This window comes from Ammospiza nelsoni, chromosome 3 (genome assembly GCF_027579445.1).
Source record: "Ammospiza nelsoni isolate bAmmNel1 chromosome 3, bAmmNel1.pri, whole genome shotgun sequence".
NCBI classification, from domain to species: domain Eukaryota; kingdom Metazoa; phylum Chordata; class Aves; order Passeriformes; family Passerellidae; genus Ammospiza; species Ammospiza nelsoni.
In genome coordinates, this window is record NC_080635.1 from 63881803 (window position 1) to 63903217 (window position 21415).

The 21415-nt window shown below is 38.2% G+C and overlaps 1 protein-coding gene across 1 annotated transcript in view; it reads right to left on the reverse strand.

Moving 5' to 3' along the window:
• Positions 1 to 8827: 8827 nt before the first annotated feature.
• Positions 8828 to 21415, reverse strand: part of CLVS2 (clavesin 2) — a 56570-nt gene continuing 43982 nt past the window's right edge. Inside the window, exon 5 of the mRNA XM_059467463.1 lies at positions 8828 to 17167. Coding sequence (XP_059323446.1) covers positions 17080 to 17167 — 88 coding nt within the window. The 3' untranslated portion in view covers positions 8828 to 17079. The remainder of the gene's footprint in view (positions 17168 to 21415) is intronic.

Below are 21415 nucleotides of genomic sequence, written 5' to 3' on the forward strand. Positions count from 1 at the left end.
ACTTCAGTACTTCCAGCATGAGCTGATACATCTTCTGAAGGAGGTGAAGGAGAGGTCAGAGTGTGCAGCAGGGTGATGCAAGCCTTATTAACTGCATTTTATTAAGCAAGTATTGTCCTTTAGAGACCTACCTCTTAATTACATATAAAAGGTGCAAAAGCAGCTTCTTTCTTTGCTAATAACTTGTAAAGAAACAATTCTCTTCTCCTGCCTCTGTGCAGTGCACAAGCTGTTTCAGGTTCCCATTATGCCTCCCTGGCCAGTCATACCAGGGGCTTCCCCAGCTAAGGTTTCTGCTTTGGGATAGGATGAGTAGTGCCTTAGAAATGACTCTTCCTCTTTATTGGTGAGGGTGCATAGAGTTAGGTCACATGTAAATGAAGGTTAGTCACATGAATGCCACCCATTTTGACTCAAGTAGGTATTTGTCAGCTGCTCTTATTGTATGTTCTCCTTCATGTAAGTGTCCAGCAGCTCTCATTTTGCATCAAAACATCATAACAGCAAGCAGTTCCCCACAGATTAACTATGCAAAACATAGCATTTGGAGCATAAATTATATGAAGAACTCTGGCTCAAGGGAGATGGAGTATCTTCCATTGTGGTACATTTAATTTGTGTGAAGAAGGAGTGGTGAGCAATTTAAGTGTCATCATGAAGAAACAATGACTTATTATAGATGCAGATCAACAAGAGAATGATTTTCAGCTTTGAAAATAATATACAGATAGTTAAAGGTGTAGGTATAATTGTAAGTATAGACACAGATATTTGGGAACTTGTTTTTCACTGGTGATAGGAAAAACATTGATGTAACAAACTTTTTCTATATGGCAGAAAGACAGACGACTTTATCTTGAATACAGAAACAATACCCAAAATAATGTGTCATACATTTGATGCAATTCTATTGTGAATGAATTCAACCACCAGGAGCTACAGTCCAGTTCCTCTGAACCTGAGTGATAGCAGCCCACTCTTCCCTGTGCCACCTTTCAGATGCTCCGCTCTGCGTTCACCTCCTGTCTGATATGATTCTTAGGCAATTTCATTTCCATCATGCCGATTTTTAGATTTAGGAGTGATTTAAACGCATTTTCCTCAGTCCTAGCTAGCCTGCTGAATTGTAGAACTGGGATTTTTGAAAAATCCATGATGATCAGGCAATTAACATATTTTTTTTCTAGTCAAATTTATCTTTTGTGGATGTGTTACACTCACAAAGGAAGAATAGTATCTTTCTGGATAACAAAAGATGTCTTTAACATCTTTGTGGACCCCAAAATTAGTTGAAGTCGGTATGCCAGAGAGATTTTCCAGCTGACTTGCCTTTGCACTCTTTTTCTAGAAAATACACCACTCTCTCCTTGAAAAAAAATTTAAAAGCCACATTTCTTGCTTTTTTTTTGCAATGTGCTCCAAGGGGGAGGAAGCAGAACCAGAATACAACTTTCTGCTTACTTCCCTTTCTTACCAGTTCTCCCCTCACATTTTCTCCAGCGTGGATGCCAGTCAAGGGCAGTGAGAGTTAATCTCTTGGCTGCCCTTACAGAGAGCTCTGTGTTTCATAGTGCACAGCTTTTCTCCTAGGGGACATGACAATAACCATGAATTCTCTTCTCCACTGGTCAGAGCAGGGATTCAGGTGATTACCTCACATATAGATGTCTAAAGTCAGGTAATGTGAACTTCCCACATCTATCTTAATGATAGCAAGCCCCTGCAGCACAACAGCCTTTGAAGAATCCCAAAAGAGGACAGCTCTTGCAACCAGCAAATCTCAAATCCATCGCAGTGTTGGACACTAAAAAAGCCTGTAGCACACAAGCTATTTTAGTGAAGGTAGGAAAAGCCATACTAGGGAAGAATAAAACTCTGCCTAGTCCTGTCTCTGACAGTGGGCACCTGCCCAGGAAAGATATGAGAATACTGCAAGCAGGAATGGATGTTCCCCTGGTGAACTGTCAGAATACTTGGAGCCCTGTGCCTCAAGAGACAGTGGACATACTCCTTTTGTGTTTAACGACCCTAAATAAATAATGCTTTTATGAATATTTTTTTTGGAAGTCATATATATTTTCAGCATCTACAGTGCTCTGTCATAATGGTGAAAATATATTAATTACAGGGTGAATGAAGACTCATTTTTTTTTATGCACTCTGAATGTGCAGCCTGATAATTTCATGTCTCTTTCATTTCTCTCTTTGCAGCCTGATAATTTCATGTCTCTCATGTTATTCTTTTCTCATGTAAGGAAAGAAAAAAACCCATAAGACTAAAAACCACTCATGAGTTTTTAGGCTTTTATCATACTTCAAACCCCACTGGCTATTTTCAGGGCTGAACTGTCTTAGCACATTTACTCTTCATGTGCAAATACCATTACACCATCTTTGTTATCACTCTATTAAAAACTTTAAGCTTTATTATATCCTCTCTGTGCAAGCAAGCTCAATACTGTACTTTCTAGACTGACTATTGGTGGTAGTCAACAATGCTGCAAAGAGAATATAATTTTTTTAATAAATAACAAAATAACATGATGTTCTCTCTGCTAAAGTAAATTGATTTTTAGCTGAGAGCTGATCAGAAAGGAAAGGGAACCTTTGCATGCTGGAATAGTACTTTGAGAATGGCATTATTTATCCTAATGCTTTAGTTCCTTGCTATCACTGTTGCTCTAGATCTTCACTTTTCCCTCTCTCTTATCTACCCCTCCATAGGTGATAGATGGAGAAGTAGATTGGTAGATTTAGTTCCTCTTATAAATTGAGAAATTTGCTGGTTTTCACATGTGAAATTGAAAAATTAGAAAGTGATTCTGACACCCATAACAGAATTGCAGGATTTTGAAGAGAAAGATGCAAAACCACAAACTTATTTATTTCACATGCACCTCAAAAGATATGAGGTTGGGACCTTTGGTTGTCATCAGGTGACAGAGGATGAGGCTGAAGCTTTGGGGAGGATGGATGAAGAGAAAAGGAAATAAAAGAACAAACCTTTGAATGGATAAAGACAGTTCTGAAGGACTGGAGGCACATACTGATCAAATCATGACCTTCCTGAAAGACACCTAGAGCAAGCAAAAGATGCTGATCCAAACAAAAGATAAAAAAGGAAATTTAATTCATAAGAAAAATATATGGATTTTGAAATTATATTTGCCTCATATTATAACTAATTGTAAAAATCCCAAAGGTTTTAACAAAAAAAAAATCCAAGTTGAATAGAAGTATTTTATGCCAATGTTTTAGCAAACACATCATCAAAGGAATAATTTTGTCAAAATAAATATATTTAAACTGTTTTTAAAAATTACTTCAAAAATGTAGATGATATTGAAATGTTTTACAGTTTCAACTTTGCTGTATCCAAAATCTTCAGTAGAAAAGAGCTCCTTGGAAAAATTCTGACCAGTCTCACTCAGGAAAATAGAGAAAGATAGGAAAAATTCATAGGCCTAAAACTGTTCCTTCCTGTGCAGCATGACTCATCACACAGATGCAGGAATGCAAACAGGGTGGCATCAGTCATCTGTGCCCTGGAATTATGGACCTCACTATCTGAGGATGGAGGCAATAAAGCTGAGCAGTGCGTAGCATAGATTTATAGAGCAGGTGCAAGCATTAACTAAACTTTTCAGAAGACTAGTCTTGCATTTTAAGATGGGAGTTAATCACATTATTATTTTCTAGTTCAGTAAATCAGGAAGTAAGTGACTTTTAGTGTCCTCTTAGGCTATCTAATCTTATTTCAGTTAATTTGGTAAAGGAACCAATATATATTTGCAACTTACGACTTTATATGACAGAAGTAAAGCAACAAAGCACATTCAATTTAAGATCTTCTCTTCCATGAAAAACCGTGGTAGTTTGGCACAAGACACAAAATCAAAAAGGATATGAGAACACATCTTCCTTTAAAAAGTGCAATGCTAATCATTCAGATTCATGATATCACTTTAATAATCAGAATAGCAGGCTTGATATAAAAAAATACATTGTTTTAGTTATAGGTTATAAACAGACAGAAAATCAATTTCAAAATCAAAGTCATTTTGAGAAGGAAAATCAAAATCAGGTCATTTTAATCAAAATACTCTTGCAAATAATGACTGCAAACTTGAACATTAAAATCAATACCAGTACTTCTACTAGCCTCTGGTAGTTTTCCTCACAAAATAAAATGTCCCTTGGGAAACTCTCTCAGCTTGAAAAAGCTAACAGTTTTATTCTCTGCCTACCCCAAATTAGTTCTCTGATGGCACTGATACTTTTCTCCCTAGGGTGCAGCAGTTCTGTTCAGTGAAGCTGTGTGACAAAAATCCCATGGAAACTAAAACCCATATAAAGCACCACTTATAAAGAAGAGGTTTCCATATCTGAAATGCAAACCAAGAAGCTGTGCTGTAACCAGTCTCTATGGCCCCTCATTATTTAATGACTTCAGCCAAACACAAACTTACTTCTCCAGTCTGAAACCCACAAATATCACTCTGCAAACAAGCAGCAGTAAAAGGTAGAAGGCAGGTGCCCAACCAATACACAACTTTCCCTGACAGCCTTTTTTAGTAGATAAATTCTATTAGTGCTTTTTTTTTCCATGTGTGAGAATAAAGATAATTTTTTTTTCTCAACAGAAAATACTCAAGACAAACTGCATTATTTGCATTTTATTGTCTCTGCAGAGGTATAAATTGCTGTCATCTTGGGCTTTATATTGCACTGCTAAGGTGCATCTAGGAAAGGAAGACTAGACAGGAAATTGGCATCATTATGTATTTTTAAGGTGCTAATATTTAATCATTAAAACCAGCAAATATTTGAATAATGAACTGGTGGGAATAGACAGTCAAAAATGAATTTTTGTAGGTGCAGGACTGTGAAAACATCATTTGATGAATTACCTTGTAAGAGAAGAAAGGACTCATCACCTCCCCTTCAAAAAAAAAAAAAAACCACCAAAGAAACAACAACCAAAAAAATTAAAAACCCTCACACAAAAATCACCTCATCAATAAAATTGGAAGACAGGAAAATAGCAACAAATGAAGATTAAATAAATTCTTCTCTAGTAGATCCATCTGCTTCCTTTCATAATTCAGGACATTAGCAGAGAAATTTAAAGGCAATGAACTTGAGAAAAAAAGCAAAGATACCAACTCACATTCCCAGCTTCCCTGAAAACCCCTGCAAGATCTTCTACCAAACATCAAGTGGCAGAGGATATTACTCACAGGAATTGTGGCTTCAGGTCAATCTCAGTTAATGACTGAATTTTAATTAATCCACACTGCACTGTAGTTGTCTCTGTATTTTACTAAATTCTTATAATGAAGCAGTTTTATCATAGTGAGAAATTACCAGCAGGCTAAATCTTAGAATCACAAAATGGTGATTAGTGGGTCAGAAGGAACCTTAAATATCATTCAGTTCCAAGCCCCCTGCCATGGGCAGGGATACCTTCCACTAGACCTGGTTGTTCAGAGCCCCATCCAGCCTGGCCTTGAACACTTCCAGGGATGGAGCATCCTCACCACCATCTGAGTAAAGAATTTCTTCCTTACATCTAACCTGAATCTCTCGTTTTTTTGTTTTAAACTCTTGTACAATCAGTATCTGCTCATGTAGAAAGTTGTATTACTAGAAGACATATTCCTTTTCCCTTGTCTTTCATTCTGGAGGTTGAAGACCATCATTCCCTAAAGCGACTGCAAACCACATCTCTTTAAGAGACTGTGTATCTGAAAGGTAAGTTTGCAAGCATTTTTCAAACACTCTCCTGAGAGCAGCATCATTATTCCATTATTAACTTTAGTCTGTAATTTTTTTTTCAAAAGATACTATATGTCAAAGGGTTTTAATGACACTAGAACAACTTAGGAGACTACAGTGATTTAGCCTGCTTGCACAGGGGTGCACCAACTTGATGCAGCACGTGTACTGAGATCCATGGCTACAGTTTTCTTAAAGAAAAGAAAGTCACATGAACAAGAAATTAAATCAAAAAAGATAAGATGCGATGTGCCAGGTCCCTGTTTCCTAACAAGATGATGTGTTTCTCCTTGAGGTCTTTGTTATATGAGTATTAAAAGGATTAATAATGATAATATAGAGCCTTAATAGAAAAATCCAGTTGATTGTATAATGCACAGTTGCACCTCATACTTTATTCTGAGCACTTTCAGATTTCAGGGTATATTCTCAGTTTGTGGTCTCTTGATCTGAACTTTAAAAGGGTACATGCATTAAAGAAAAAGAAAAAATTGTAAAGCTTTGAATATGTTATTTTCCACTACTGTGTTTATTTAGAAATAATTTGAGGCTTCATATTTCACATTCAAATTTTATAAAATTTTGTTTATGCATGAAAATCTAAAAAAAAATTTCACTAAGATCAGCATCCCAACTGCTTCTCCATCAGGGCTAGACTTTATTTGGTGATTGTAGCATTGGGATACAATTCAAATCAGTCTCATTTTTACTTCATTACTCCATTAAGAAGAAATTGCATGTCTGTTAAAAAAACATTTTTATTTTCAGAGACTGAACTAAAAATTAATGCTATCAAACCATATGATTATCTGTTTTGTGCAGCATTACTGCTTCTGGAGATAAAATTTAAACAGTCATGTTTAAATAACATTTCTTCATTAATATTTTTTCTATAAATTTAATGGTGAAAGTTGCAAAGTTGTATATCTGAATAGGAGAGAGTGATAGCTTAAAAATAGTATTATCTCCATTTTGACCAGTGTGACATATTTTTGCTACACAGGCACTTTCTCAGTTGCTAATCTCCAGGGGTTTCAGCAGTTAAGCTGATGGATGATGGGAAGAGGATTTCTTGACAGCCCAGTAATCTGTCCAGAGGGGAAAGGATGCTGTTGGTCAGGGTTCAGGTACTGGAAGGGCTTTTGACTAGCCAACCATCTGGACACGTCTGGAAAGGCCAAGGGATAAGTTTTTCCCCACTACTCAGCTCATGGGAATGAAAACAGCACCGCAAGGAATCATGCAGGCAATGCAACAAAATACTTGATGTGCTACTGACAAAAGAATTTTTGGCTTTGTGAACACTTACTTTGTTTATATTGTGCTCAACAGACAGAGATGTGTGTAAAAACTGCCAGTACTATTGAAATTATTAGCACAGCTCCCACTTTCACTATCCACTCCTCTACCCTTCATCACTGCAGCACTACTGGGGGCTGCACCAGAGCTGTGGTAGCATGATAGGTAATTAACTCCACAGACAAAGCTTCCACACTCCTGCACATCCTCCTGGCCATGCCACTACACTGATGGGAGTTACACTGACTCCAGTCTCCTTCTGACTGGAGGTTGTTTATGAACTCCTGCCCACAGGCAGCAAAAGCATTCCTCTGCCCAATTACCTACTTTTATGGCACTACATGTCTAAAATGTCTGTGTAGCCCTAGTGTAGGTCCCCATTGCCTCCCAGTTCCCTCAGGACAAAGGCAGGTCTGGCACTCTTTCCCCCATCCTCCCCCACAGGCTGGTGGTCTCTTCTGGCAGGAGCTGAAGGTACTGGAGCTGCACAGGAACTGCAGGATGCTCCAGCCAGCTGCACATCAGAGCCAGGCAACCTGAGCATGCCACAACATGCTGACATGTGGCAACACAAGATGCCAGCTTTGAGGCCTCTTTTTCCCACAGAAAACCAACATTAGGGAAAGAGGTCCAGCATGGAAGGTGGGGTGAGACAAGCAGACCCCAAAGGTGACACACTGAGATCATGTTGTTTGCAGGGAAAAGCAGCCTGGCAGCACACAAAGGGGTAGTGGTTATAACCCAGAACACTGGCATTGCAAACCACACCATAATAGGGGCTTCAACTCTGCTGTCAGAGGGATGCAAGTGAGGGATTTCCAAGGGAACAGAGAGCTGTATCGGCATGTAGCTTGTATAGTTATGTCATGATGAAATGTACCATTGTGCAGCAATGGCTTACATACTGTGTACAACCATGCAGCACCTGGGAGCTGAGGGACTATATTCCCACAGAGATGAGAACCCATCAACATTTTTTCAACATGTTGATGTAAGGAATGCATCTGCATACAGCACTGAAATTGTGTGTGAAACAGGAAGCTACTGCAGCCTATTTTTTTTTTCAATCTTTGTAAACCAAAGAAAAGATACAGAAAATGTACAGAAGAGGTGAATAAGTGTCCTTGTGTCTAAAGCAAGACATACTACAAAAATGACATTAAAGAAGCACATAAACACATTACTGTAATTTACTGGGCCTCGCCTCTCATGGGAAAATAAAAATCTAGAATGAAATATGGTCATTCAGCAGGCAGTGCTCAAATGTCACACAGCCTGCTCTACCCTACCCTGGTTAATCTCTCCTGAGAACAGAAATATTTGCTGAAGAAAGGGACATCTCTGTGAAGAGCTAAGACCACTTCTCCCTGATGTGGCATCAAAAGAAAAGTCAATGAACGCGAGATGATGCCAGGGAACACACTACACACAAAGCTCAGAGGCAGGAGAGTAGGAATTATCTTGGAGGGGGAAATGAGCTTTTCTTGTGTGGCACCCCTGGTGATCTTCACCTGTGAGATAAGAGAGACTTCCAAGTGACAGTTCAAAATGGTATTGTAAATGTGAAATATGTTAACTCTCTAAAACTTACTGATGGGTGGAAAGAGACATTCAGTGTTACCAGACTTTCATGCTGACATACCACTCAGTATTTTTCTTTCAATATCTTGGTAAAAAAATTCAGTTCACACAATTAAAGTATGTCTTCATATATGTTTTACCACAAGGAAGCCAGACAAACACTCCCGTGTACAAACACGAAAATATATATGTATTTTAATTTTCATTTGGTCATATTTTATTTAACAGTATGTCATTCTTCCTCAATAACCAATGATGATTCAAAGTAGTAGCACTCTCCAAAGCAGCCCATTGATCACAGAGAACTGATGATACTTTAATATACAATATAAAGAGTGATGTTCACAAAGTTGCTTTATCTTCAGACTTTAGGTTAGAACACAACAGACCAAAATTAACCATTTCACTAGGTCCAAGAATAAAATTCAAACTGACAACAAGTTGTGAAAAGAGAATAGTTATTGAAACTTTACAGAGAAAGAACACGATTAATAAACTTGTCCTGGCTTTACAAATCTCAGACCTCCTGAGTCCTAAAAATACTAAACTGAGAAACAAACAAATTTTATCCTGAGGATACAAGCATTTTTTTTTTAATTTTTTAAAAAATATTATTTTTTTAAATTACTCCTGCAATTTAATTTTGAATTTTGATATGGTGCTATAATATTTTCCATAAGGCTCCAAAGTAGATTGCTGCATGCAAAAAGAACATTATTCAGTAGTTACTGCTATGCAAGTAGTACGGATCACAGGAGCCTTAAGGCACAGATTGCCAATCTGCAATTTTAGACACCACCACGACTAGCTGTTAATCATTATTCTCATTACAGAGCTGTATTAACAGATTATGTGAGTGCTTTTGTATTTGCATGATTGCAGAATCAACAGAGTTAACATGATTTGTGCACAGCCTTCACTGGGACACGAGTACTTCCATAATATGTTGTTGATTAAAAGTTGGGGCAGCAGTTCCTATGTGAAGAGTGACAACTAACAGTCAGGGAAGGTAACATCTTAAATCACAGGAGTTGTTTCACCTACACTTCTAGCCAGACTCTCTTGTTTTGTATTCCTTTATGATGTGGTTGGCTTTGGTCTCATTTTCCATCTCACCCTGTTAACTAGAGATTTATAGAAGGGAAATATTTCAAATGCTGATCCTCAAGATCTACTCTGCAGATTATCAGTATGTTTGGGTTTGTTTACAGTTTTCTTCAGTTATTCATAGAATAAAGCACACACAGAAGACAGGTTGCTGTTGAACACAAGAGGGTTAGGAGAAGGGATGAAAAGCTGGGAATGTTTTGCAGAGCACATTTCACACAGCAATCCTTACGGTGAAAGAGCTAGAGAAGCAAATAATTTAAAAGAGCCATTATTCTCAACTTGAACACTAGAAAACTGCAAAACAATTTTTCTTATTATTGTCAGGTAATCTAAATGTGTCACTCTGAATATATTCATAGCTTTAGAAAATTTTCATTTTCTACTGTTTAATTCCTTTTACCACTGCTGCATCAAAAATGCATGTGAAAGAGACAACCATACTTAAAGGAAAGTGATTTTACACTAAGTCCTATCAAGGATACAATGCAACCAAACCCTGGAAGTCTTTAAGTTATCATAATCTTAGGCAGTACTTGTAACAATCACCAATTTAATATTCTTAGGCATTAAGTGTAATGCTTAAAGTTGTCAGTTTCCTTTACATCATCTCTGCTCTGAGTGACTAATGGCTACAATTAACACCACCAGCAGCACTTTTCAAAGACACAGGACACAGATCACCAGCTACAGCTCCAAGGCTGCATAATTAGCACAAGACACAGAGGTCTGCAGGGGAGATTCCCACACCACTTCCACTCACAGCTTTCCACAGAACAGGTGCTGATACTGAGGTCAGGGCAAGGCAGGCTGCAACCTGAGCAAGTGCTGAATTCTCCCAAAAATTTTCTCTGCAGCAGGGTTTTGCAGAATACATCCCTCTCTTCTCTTCCTATGGACAGGTTGGGGGGCTCTGCCCTTCCAGCTCCTGCATGCTACATGATAACCACATCCTGAGAGCTACTGTGGAAACAGCAGCACCAGAGGCACTTCAGGTTTAGCATATGCATCAGCTTTAAATATATCCAAACTGAGTTTGTGTGGGAAAGTGAGAAACATGTTATCTCTCCTTCCTGATGACAGATGCGTCATGGGGTTTGTAAGTCCTCTCTAATATTACTGAGCAGGTGAAAGCCTCCCTCATAATTAAAATGCTTAACCAGTTCACTCCAAATACCTAATGTTGTTTTCTCCCTAGGCCTGCCACCTTTCCTTACAGCCATAGGGCTCTTTTCATTATCTCCTGCCATGACTTCTTCACTCAGGCAGGACACAGCACTTTTCATATTCCTGGGACCCATCTACAGGTGTCTCTGCTGTCTTGTTCTGAACCCTTAAAATTATATTCCCAAGCTCAACTATAGCACCTACTAATTTACACGGTAACTCGTTTTCTAAAGATTTGGGAAACTCCATTGTGGCCATACATGGTAGACCATACAAAAAAATGGAAACTCTGCTCATAATGTAGAGGGGGGACTCATAATAGGCTACTGATTAATTACTTGGAAGTGTTAATGCAAATTCTATCACATCATTTTTGCCATTCATACAGCTTTCCACTGCAAGCTTGCTTCTTTTTGTTTTGTTTTTTTAATTATTGTGTTTTATCATCTTCTATTATCTCTCCCCTTGATTTTTTCTACTCCTAAATTTTTATTAACCAAGGGACCTGATTTGAGATGCCTGCCTTTAGGCACTGCTGTTTGTTGCTGATGATGCGACAGCCTCTTTAAGGCTTTGATACGCATTTGCATATCAAATAAAAATCCTAATTAACTCCTGCCATTTGTCTACTGCAAATTGACAGATATGTCAATTCACTGGAAGTGAATTCTCTACAAAAGGAAGCTTTGTCAAACCTTTATTTGAGAGGACTTACTGTGAGCCAGTGGTTCAGAGAGAACAGATCTGGCTGACCACAGTCTCTGCAGACAAAATCCTTTGGCCACATTTTAACAAACATGCACCATAAGGAATTGTCAGCATCTTCCTTTGGAGGTCTCTCTATTTCCCCTGTGTGCAGTGCTTCCCCCTGGCTTTGGATTCCACAGCAATAGCTGATCAACTCTTATTTTGAACTCACTGCAGAAACTTTTTTTCTCTAGTTTTAAATTCATACCATGCAAGTGTTAACATGTCTTTTATCAATCAAAGCAGTTTACACACACAGAACACCGGAGGAGGAGTGACAAAAGAGTGGGGACTTCTCACCCATGTTTCAACTTCACCACTGCCCAGCACTGCAGAAGTTGTTATTTTTTAACAACAAAAAAAACCACTTTGCAAATTATGCAATCCAACAGGGATCAATGCTGTTTTGTGCCAACAGACACCTAGGAAGGAAATAAATTAAGATCCCAAAAGCTGATAGAAAAAAAATTCCCACACAACTGAAAGCTGAAATGCAGACTGAAAGAAATGTCCAAGGTGATCTGCTAAATACAGATTTTGACACAGGATCATTCAAAGTTACAAGGCAATACAGGACATGGGATTCTGTCTACCTAGCTTGCACTTTCATTTGGGGTCACTAGAGCATGCCTCTAAACAAAATGTTCCTTGTATAGTTAATGGAAGATAAGTAGCGTGTTTTGCCCCTGACAGATTTCTTTGTGAGGAAAACTTCATTTTGTGTGAGTCTTTGGACTAAACTACCTTTTTTTCCAAGAATGAGACAGCGAAGAAAGGTATTTCATTTGGAGGACATACACTCTCTTTGCCATTTCCTCAGCAGTAATGGTTAAATGTACACTCAGATTTAACTCCACAGGAAAGCAGATCACCCCTGGTTTGCAAAGGTGTCTTGGTAAAGTGTTTAAAGAAACTAGACATGAGTGAATCATCAATAAGACCTTACACAGAACACGGACACATCTCCTGTTAAAATCAGACTGAGTGATCAGTGTAATCTTTTCCACACAGAAAAATGTTTTCCATTGAGAGATGTCTCTAACTCGCTGTGCCCTTCTTTTACTACCTGAGAAACGGGATGATGATTATTTTCTCAATTTCATAGAGTGTTTTGAAGTTTGTGGACAAAAGAGCTATTCTCACCACCAGAAGTACACACTCACAGGCCACTTGCAAAATACCTTTCTTTAGAGGGACCTGATCCAGCTAGCAATGTGATTAAGTGTTTTCTTCAGTACAATGCTTTGACACCTTTGCTGTTGTCTTTCACATTGATATTTATCTTCCAAATTTTTCTTGGAACCCAACACTGCTAATAGCTCAGCAGGACATTCCCCAGACGCAATTTAAGATTATAAAATCAAAACTCCCCCTAAAATTCCATTTTAATATTCTAAATAAAATCCTGAAGCCTGATTGGTTTTGGTTTTTTTTCTCTTGCATGCTCTTTCAAACATGACTTAATCAAAAAACTTGACAAATACATACATCAATAAACATAACAGAAACAATATAATAACAGGGATATGACCAAAGCTTATTGCAAAGTGTTTTCCAAGTAATTCTAAATGGTAGTTCTTATGATGCTTGACAAACTTTAATTTCCCAAACAGAACAGGAAAATAATAAAAGACATGAACAAAATACTGTCAGGTTACAATTTTGTCAGGTAATGTGCTTAGGCTTGGCTGTGACTGTGATTAAATAATACAAAGAGCATTCCATGCAAGGTACTGAGCCAAAACATTTGAGAGCGACATTAAAGTGAATCTGCTCCTCCACACATCAGTGACCTCTTGAGGTCCCTTTTATTCTTCTTGTCTTTAATTCTGTTTTCAGTTTGTGACTAGGCATAGCATCTTTGTAGAGTGCAAAACATCTTCTTAAATATGCTATACAGCAAATTTACATTACTGTAAAGACATCTCAAACTATTTTACAACAACTATTGGGAGGGTGTCTGTGTATTTGTTGGAGCTTAGTGGGTCTGATTACCTGTCTCTATAAAGCCAAGAGTCTATTGACATCTCCAATTACAAGTAGATTTTGGTCATGGAAGTTTCCATAATTTTTCCATATATTTTTAAACATTTGTGTCTTGGAAAAGTCATTATGTAAGAGGATATTTTTCGATCTTATCAAAAGCCCCAAACTATCAATTTTTACACTTTTTTTTTTTTTTTAATTCTCCTTTTTTTCTTACATAGTTGGACAGGTATATCCAGTTTCTCCACTAAGTTCCTTATATTGCAGGATATTTTTATATGCATATCAGCATGCATAATTACAACAAGTTTTTATTCTACCCAATACACAAGAAAGGTAAGAAATTAAGAGGAGTTCCTCCCAAGCATGTGCATTCTGGTTTTAGCACTTCAATTCTGCTATAAAAATTAGACAGCAATTCCTATGATAATAAAGATTGAAAAAAGTTTTCAGTCCAAATTCATCTAATAAAAATTGAACTACCTATAAAGATTTTCTACAAGAAAGGTGGAACCTTTATGTACCCTGATACGTAAAAGAGAAATGCCTTCAAAGAATAGTGAGAGCAGGTAAAATATATTTATTTCTTTTACCCATTTCCATATTCTTTTTCAACGTCACAATCGCAATTACCACTGTCAGAATTTGATTCAGTGAAATAAAAGCTGCAGCCAAGATGACCTGTAGCCCAACTCTTCAAGAGAGAGGATCTTATTGAAAAAGCAATTTTGTTCTTACTGAAAGATGAGGTCCCAGTTGCACAAAATTATAATATATCCTACTTTCACTTTCTGGAAAAAATATATTCATACTCATTACCTTAAATTGAAATCAGACATCAGAAAATATTAAATAAATTACAGTTAAGTGCACAAATAAAGGATTTTCAAACAAAAATTTATAAGCTTCAAAACAAATTTCAAGCTTCATACAGTGGAACAGCTTTGCATTTTGTGATTACACAGGTGGTGTACTCTGAAATCAGCATTCTGCTCTCTTATACCAGTCTGGCCCATGTATGTAAAAGGATCTGTGAAGATTTTGATCACCACTGTGTCACAGCTTGTATAAATGTGGAGTATTGACTAAATCCTGAAGCCCTTATAAGGAAAACATTTCTACTTATGTTTTAGTTTTATCTGATAAGAATTTTTAACTCATAACCATGGCAATATAATAGTCTACTAACCAGAAGTGTGGAAATATAAAACATACATTCAAAAATGGCACTTATGCGAATACTGGAGACACAACTCACTTTTACAGCATGATTTTACAAGGAATGTGAAAAATGAAACTGAATAAAAGAGTACAAAAGAACTGATCATTTTTTCAAGTCTCTCAAACCACAGAAGTAGCATTAGGACAGTTTTACTACTGACAACCTTTAGAACAGACTGATAAGAAGTTCAGGCTCCATCTTTCCTCTCTGCATTTCCTAACACATACCATGAAAACAGAATTAGGAAAGCAGAAAGGCAATGAGTTGTTCAGATAAGTTCCTGCAGGCTGATGGCATATTAGGGCATGCACTATTTATCAGTGCTGCTAATGACCTGTGAAGTAGGAAAGCTTTATCTGTGATTGGCCTGGGCTAATCAAAGGTGATGCTGGAAGAGTCAGGTACGTCCCAGCCCTGAGAAACGCTGGAGCTGCCACCACAGGAGTTACAGCTCAACTCGAGACGACAGACTTTCAAGTTCTCACTCTCTGCTCTTAACCCATCTCAGCCTACCAATTCTTACAGCTGTAATCATCCTGGATGAGAAAAGGTGACCTACAATCAGTAACTTGGAAACTTCACCTATCACTGGAGTGATGGAAGAAATGTTTTAAACTCTAGCACTCGGGAGGCAGGGCTGCTGTGAACTATCACCTCCAGTGTGGTCAGTGTTTTCATAACTAATCCCTGCACTGCCTGAACATGCTCTTACAATGCCTTTAGTTATTCAGATGCCTTGCTGGGCACCCTGTGTGTCTTCCCACTCTGGCTGTCAATCTAAGTCCTAATAAGAAATTACATTCTCGCCTCAGCATGCCACTGCCTGCACACACATCAGCCAGCACACAGAGATGACACAGCCCCTATGTTTCAGCAGATTTACCCAATCCCTAGTGAAAGCTGTTGCCCTTTTGAGGTAAAATGTATTTCTCTATTATGGCACATGTTCAGTATATACAGTTACACTACAACCAAAACAAAGGTGTCCCAAACTATAGGCTGAGATGTTTGACTAAAACTTATTCATAATAATCTTTGCTTGGAGTGGGATGCTGTTGATCTATGGAAAGTTCTACTACATTAATAATGACAGTGTCTCAATATACAATCTATAATATATCTAAGTACATTGAATAGGTATGATTTCTTGTATAAACCGTCAATGAAATATACTTATCTAACGATGTCACCTTGTATGCTTGTCAGAGATTGGTAAAAATATATATATATGTATCCAGTCTCCCAGTGCACAGGATTCAGTGACTAACCTCTGCTGCCAGGCTTTAATTTCAGGTACTGGTTATTCCACTGTAGTTAGAGGACTAATGTCTCACTCCAAGGGAGAATAGAGTTCTGGAAAGATCCTTGATGTGCACCCAAAATGCAAGAGAAGTAACTCCAATGTGTCCCACATGACAACACCCAGATTAGGGCACCATCCAGGTTACTTGTGTAAATGAAAAGTTAGTGATGAAACCTCAGAGACCCATACAGCTAAATGACAAAGCTATCCAAGAGCTGGTTCCAGTCACCTGTGATCTTTCTCACAATGCACATTGTTTATGCTAAATACCAATCCCAGACCCTAGTGTTATTTGAGAAACGAATTCCCACAGTTAGGAAACATTGCACTGATTACAGCATCTTCCAAGCACTTATAGTCTCTCTTTATCTTAGCACACTATGTGATCACTGCAGAAAGAAATCCAGTAGTCAATATACTAGTTGGCTTCCCATGGGAAGGACAACTCTTAATAGCCTCTGATGTTTTTCTTTGCTCAGTATGTTTCTCTCTGTGCATGTGTGTGTGTGCATGTGAGAATACACACGTTTTCTTCTCTCTTTTATGGTGCACTTCACTGACATATTTAATAGTCACTCATTTCCATAGCACTTGTTTATCATAACTTACAAAGTAAAATTGGAGGATTATATTGTATTTACAACAAGTTGGCACTTACAGAATAAATTATTGATTCCTTTTTTTAAATTTTATTTAATTTTCTTTTGTTCTCCACTTCTTTTTCACCAAAGGGCTTCCAGAATTCAGGCAGAATAGTAACACCTGCTGCCAATATGCTACATTAACATGAGTAAATAGGGTTCCAGCTGTTACACTCTTTCCCAGTGATTTTCTTGTTGCTGAGAGGCAGTGCCTTCCACCTCAGTTCATGTCCAATGCTCAAAAACTGTTAGTCAAGTGAAAGCAAGGGCTGCATGTTTTCTTCCTCATTCTTATCCATGCGTTTCAGCACCCCAGGATCCACAACTGACTGAGACCTGCAGAGGGACAACATGTTTATGTGACATTTCTAGATCAAGACAAATGAGGGTAAACCTCAGCTTTCTTTTGTTTATTTTAATTTCTGTCAAGGTTTAAAAACAAGGATACAGCATTACCCAAGCATCTGATCATTGCAAATCATCAGGAAATACCCTCATAGAGGTATAACAGGGCTCAGTGCTGATCTGTAAATATGGGAGCAAAAGGTGGAATAAAGTGGATTGTGAAGCAGGGAGTATCCTCCGCCCACAAGAGCAAACTAAGCTGTCCTCTGTAGTGACTTAAGCACTGACTGTCTCTCCAGAAGGTTATACAGCAGTGGGCTGGCAAAGAAGGCACAATTCAGCCACCCAGCTGGCTAATCACACATTGCAATTAGCAGGATGTGTTAGCTGGAAGCACAGGTTGCTCCTTTTCTGAATAGCATCTTAATTCAACAGCGTGAAATCCTAAGTCAAACCTAGGAATGGTGCCATGGTTAGCAGGATTTCTGAAGCAGCACAAATGTGTCAAACTCACTTTTCAGCTCAACTCAACAGGGCAGAGCAAATTCACTGACAATTGTAAAATTTCTCTAGATTCTCTGATTCAGCCCAGAAGCATAACATGATACCAGTGCCCTGCAACAGCCATATGTGAGAGGCAAAGAGGAAAACTGAGTCTCCAACAAAATCAAAATGTTCCATTGAAAACAAAGCCTGGAGTATTAAGTCACATCAGCCATTTCTCAGCTCATCAAAAAACAGCTACTTCTGGGCTACAGTAACTGCAACCCTAGTTAGATTTTTCCTTTAGTGAGAAAAATCTCAAGCAGGAAATGCCTCCTTCTCTTTCCTTCTGTAAAGATTTGAGATAACTAAAGAGCATGTGTGCATCTCTACAACGCAGGCATTTATTTTTGATCAGTGGAAGCACACTGAGCCTGCAGCATTGACACAGATTTGCTCATTTAGAGGGCTACAGTGCAGAGAAAAACCTTTAAAAATTCTAACCTTTCCGAAGATAAGCATATGGATTCAGTTCCCCCCTCTTATAAACTGTCATCCTCCAGTGAAACCAATGAATGAGGCTGATGAGGTCTTTCTCAAAAAAATTTAAAGAAAGGTTGCAAAAACACAAGAAAAACATCTGACTTAAAGCTCAGCTGAAAACTTTAGACACAAGAATATTTTCTAATTATATTTATCCCATTCTCATACTAATACTAAAATCAAGAAAATTAGCTTGAAAAATATTATCATCTCTCTTGTGATAAGCATATTTTAAACTTTTTAAATTGGAGTGTACAATAATACTTATCCTGAACACTAGTCAATTCCTCAGGCAGAAATCTAAACCAGTGAATTAAAAATGCTTTTTTAAAAATCTTCACAAGGTACCATGCCAATGCAAAGCTGATTGAAAATTTGCTGGTGGAAAGATGTACTCATGGAAAATCCAGTTCATCATGATAAAAATTGCTGTGGAAGCAAATTAACTTCAAAGGTTTGCCAACTAAGTGCTGAAACTGAGCCTTTTCCCTGCCTGCCAGTGACTGAGCAGACAGGGTTTCCAGTTCTCATCTGGGGAGAGCTGAAGGGCAGCTGGAATGGCTGCAAACCTGGCCTCCAGCTCCCTGTGAGGAAGCTTTGGCCATAAATTCCCAGGGCCTCCAAAGGCCCCAGTGCCAAGGCAGGTGTGAAAATCCAACTGCACAAATCCTGATCTATGGTTTGCAAACTCAGATGCCCAAAAGCCTTGAAGAAGAAGGAGATATAGTTTGCACTCAGTTTTAAACAGAAATTTACTGTCATGCTTCATCAGCAGCAATTCACAAATGAAGGTACGTGAAAGGAAAAACATTTGTTTAAGTCTGTAGCTCCTTCTCTTCTGCCTACATCTCCCAGATAAATTTGCAGACATTACTGAATACATTCTGAGAAAACACAATGGGCCTGAGTTATACTACGAAGTCTCATTGCAGAGGTGAGGAACCAAACCACAGCTCCTCTGCAAAGTTTATCAACACAGACACCTGCCCTGCTGCGTTAGGTGAGAGGAGGATGCAGGTCTCCAGCTGGGTGCCTCAGGATGACAGCCATGGGTGAACACGGCCACAGGCTCAACCTGACTGCTGAGGCTGCTGCAATGGTGCCAGGTGACAAAAACAAGTTCTCCTCAGAGGTCTGTGCTAGAGGTGGCATTAATTCTTCCTTATATCCATCATCCTCCTCCCAGTCAACCTTCCTTTCAAGGTGAGGTCATCCAATTCACCAAAAATTCAAGGAGGTCTGGAGGAATGTCAGTGGTTTACATTGGGGGCAAAAAGAAATGAGGGGTAAGAAAGAAATGAATTCTCAGTAGCAGTTTGGTTTTAGAAAGACATTCTTTCAGGAAGTAAACTAATTTTAAAAATGGTAAGCCAAATTAAACAAGATAACTGTTGGAGAGCTGCTAGACGCTTGTGAAATTTGTTCTAAGCTAAGCACTTTTCATTGCCTTAGCATTTTTTAACATGTTAAAAATGTTATGGACTAACATATACTGATTGTGGGTTTAAACTGAGAGAAACAACCCATCAGTTGCTGAATACAAGTTAAAATTAATGTTTAATGAAATAGAGCTTATCTGTTTTATTGTAACTTTTCTATTCCTGCCTTAGCAGAGTCTGTGCACTTAGTACACTGAAGTCTTGGGACTTTCTGTCACTCTTAGTATTAGCACAGTAAGTCTACTTAGTACTTTTTATGTCCAGCAGCAGGGAACAAGGATTCCAGCAGATGCTGGAGGCATGCTAACTGAGAAGGAATATATAGAAGGTGAACAAATTTTAGCACATTATATAGATACAGATTTCAACATGTTTATTTTCTGCATTAGGTCTCCTACTGTGTTAGTTCAACCAGAATGAAAGAATATCAATTTGAAGCTTACACTGAAGTGTAATACTGTATGAAAAGATTTTTCAAGAACAAGTTAAATGAAAATAAAAATTATTTGAGAAAGAATGAAGAAACTGGTCAACTCACTGCTTTTCCACTTAATAATATTCTTGCCCAGGACAATCTGGAAAACTCTACTACAAACAGCATACTTCAAAAGGACTTGTCACAGGCCTTCTCAGATTTTATTTTGTTGCACCCTTGGATGAAGTTATTTACTCTCACAACATCATTTTACAGCAGAAAGATTCTGCATTTCAGTTCCTTAATTCCATCCTTCTGTCTAAGACAGCTTCTCTGTTGTCTCATAATTCTTGTATTATGTGCAAATCATGCATAAGTGCATTGTTCACCTTTCCCCTCTCCTGGCTCTTTTTCTCTGTCCCATTTTCTCCATTAATTGTGTTAGTTACACATTTCTAGCTTCCTATATCTGGGCATTAGGGATTTTGGAGGCTCTGGGAATTTATGGCCAAAGCTCCCTCACTGGGAATTTGAGACCAGGTTTGCAGCCGTTCCACCAGCCCTGTCATACAGTTTCAGAACCTTTTTTAACTTCTTATCCTAGCTCATTCCTGTCCAGTTTCTTGCTATTTCCCACTTTCAATAAAGTGGAGGCTTTTTCAACACAAAATCCTTAAACTTTATTGGGGTTTTTTTTCTTTTTTTTTTTTAGATTTCCTCTAGCAATCTTATGTTTTCTCCTCTGTTTCCACAAAAATAACTCCCTTTTAAACCACACTGTCCTTCCCAGTCTAGGAAATATTTTCCAGCCAAAATAATCTTCCTGGCTGAGAAATCTGAAAATATTTTATCCTGCTTGATCTTTTTCCAGAGTTTCTTTCCCTTCTGTATCCCATGCTGTCTCCTGAAACTGGGTTCTCAGCCTAGCATATCCTAACTTAATTTTAATGACTTTATATGTTGGTTTCTGCCTTGTTTGTTATTTTCTGATCCATTGCTAGGCCTGTCCCTTATAAGCTGCACTCTGACTTTTGCTGCCCTTTCTGCTACCTCTTCTATCACAGTTGTAATCTTTACCCTTTTCTCTCCTACTGCCCTGGCAAGCTTGGATAAGATTCACTCCTTCCAAGTTAATGACCTCACTGCTTCCACAGCTACTGGAGAGGTAACTAAGCTCTTCCTATATTTTACTTTGAATGGCAAAATGCAGCAAGAAATTACACTGCACCTTCTCAAAAGAGAAGAATATCAGAATGCCAGAATCTTTACCAGACTTGAGTATAACAATTGGCACTGATTTTGATCCTGGTTCTCCTCATATTTTCTCAGGCATGCAGTCGCTGTGACTGAAGGTCCAGA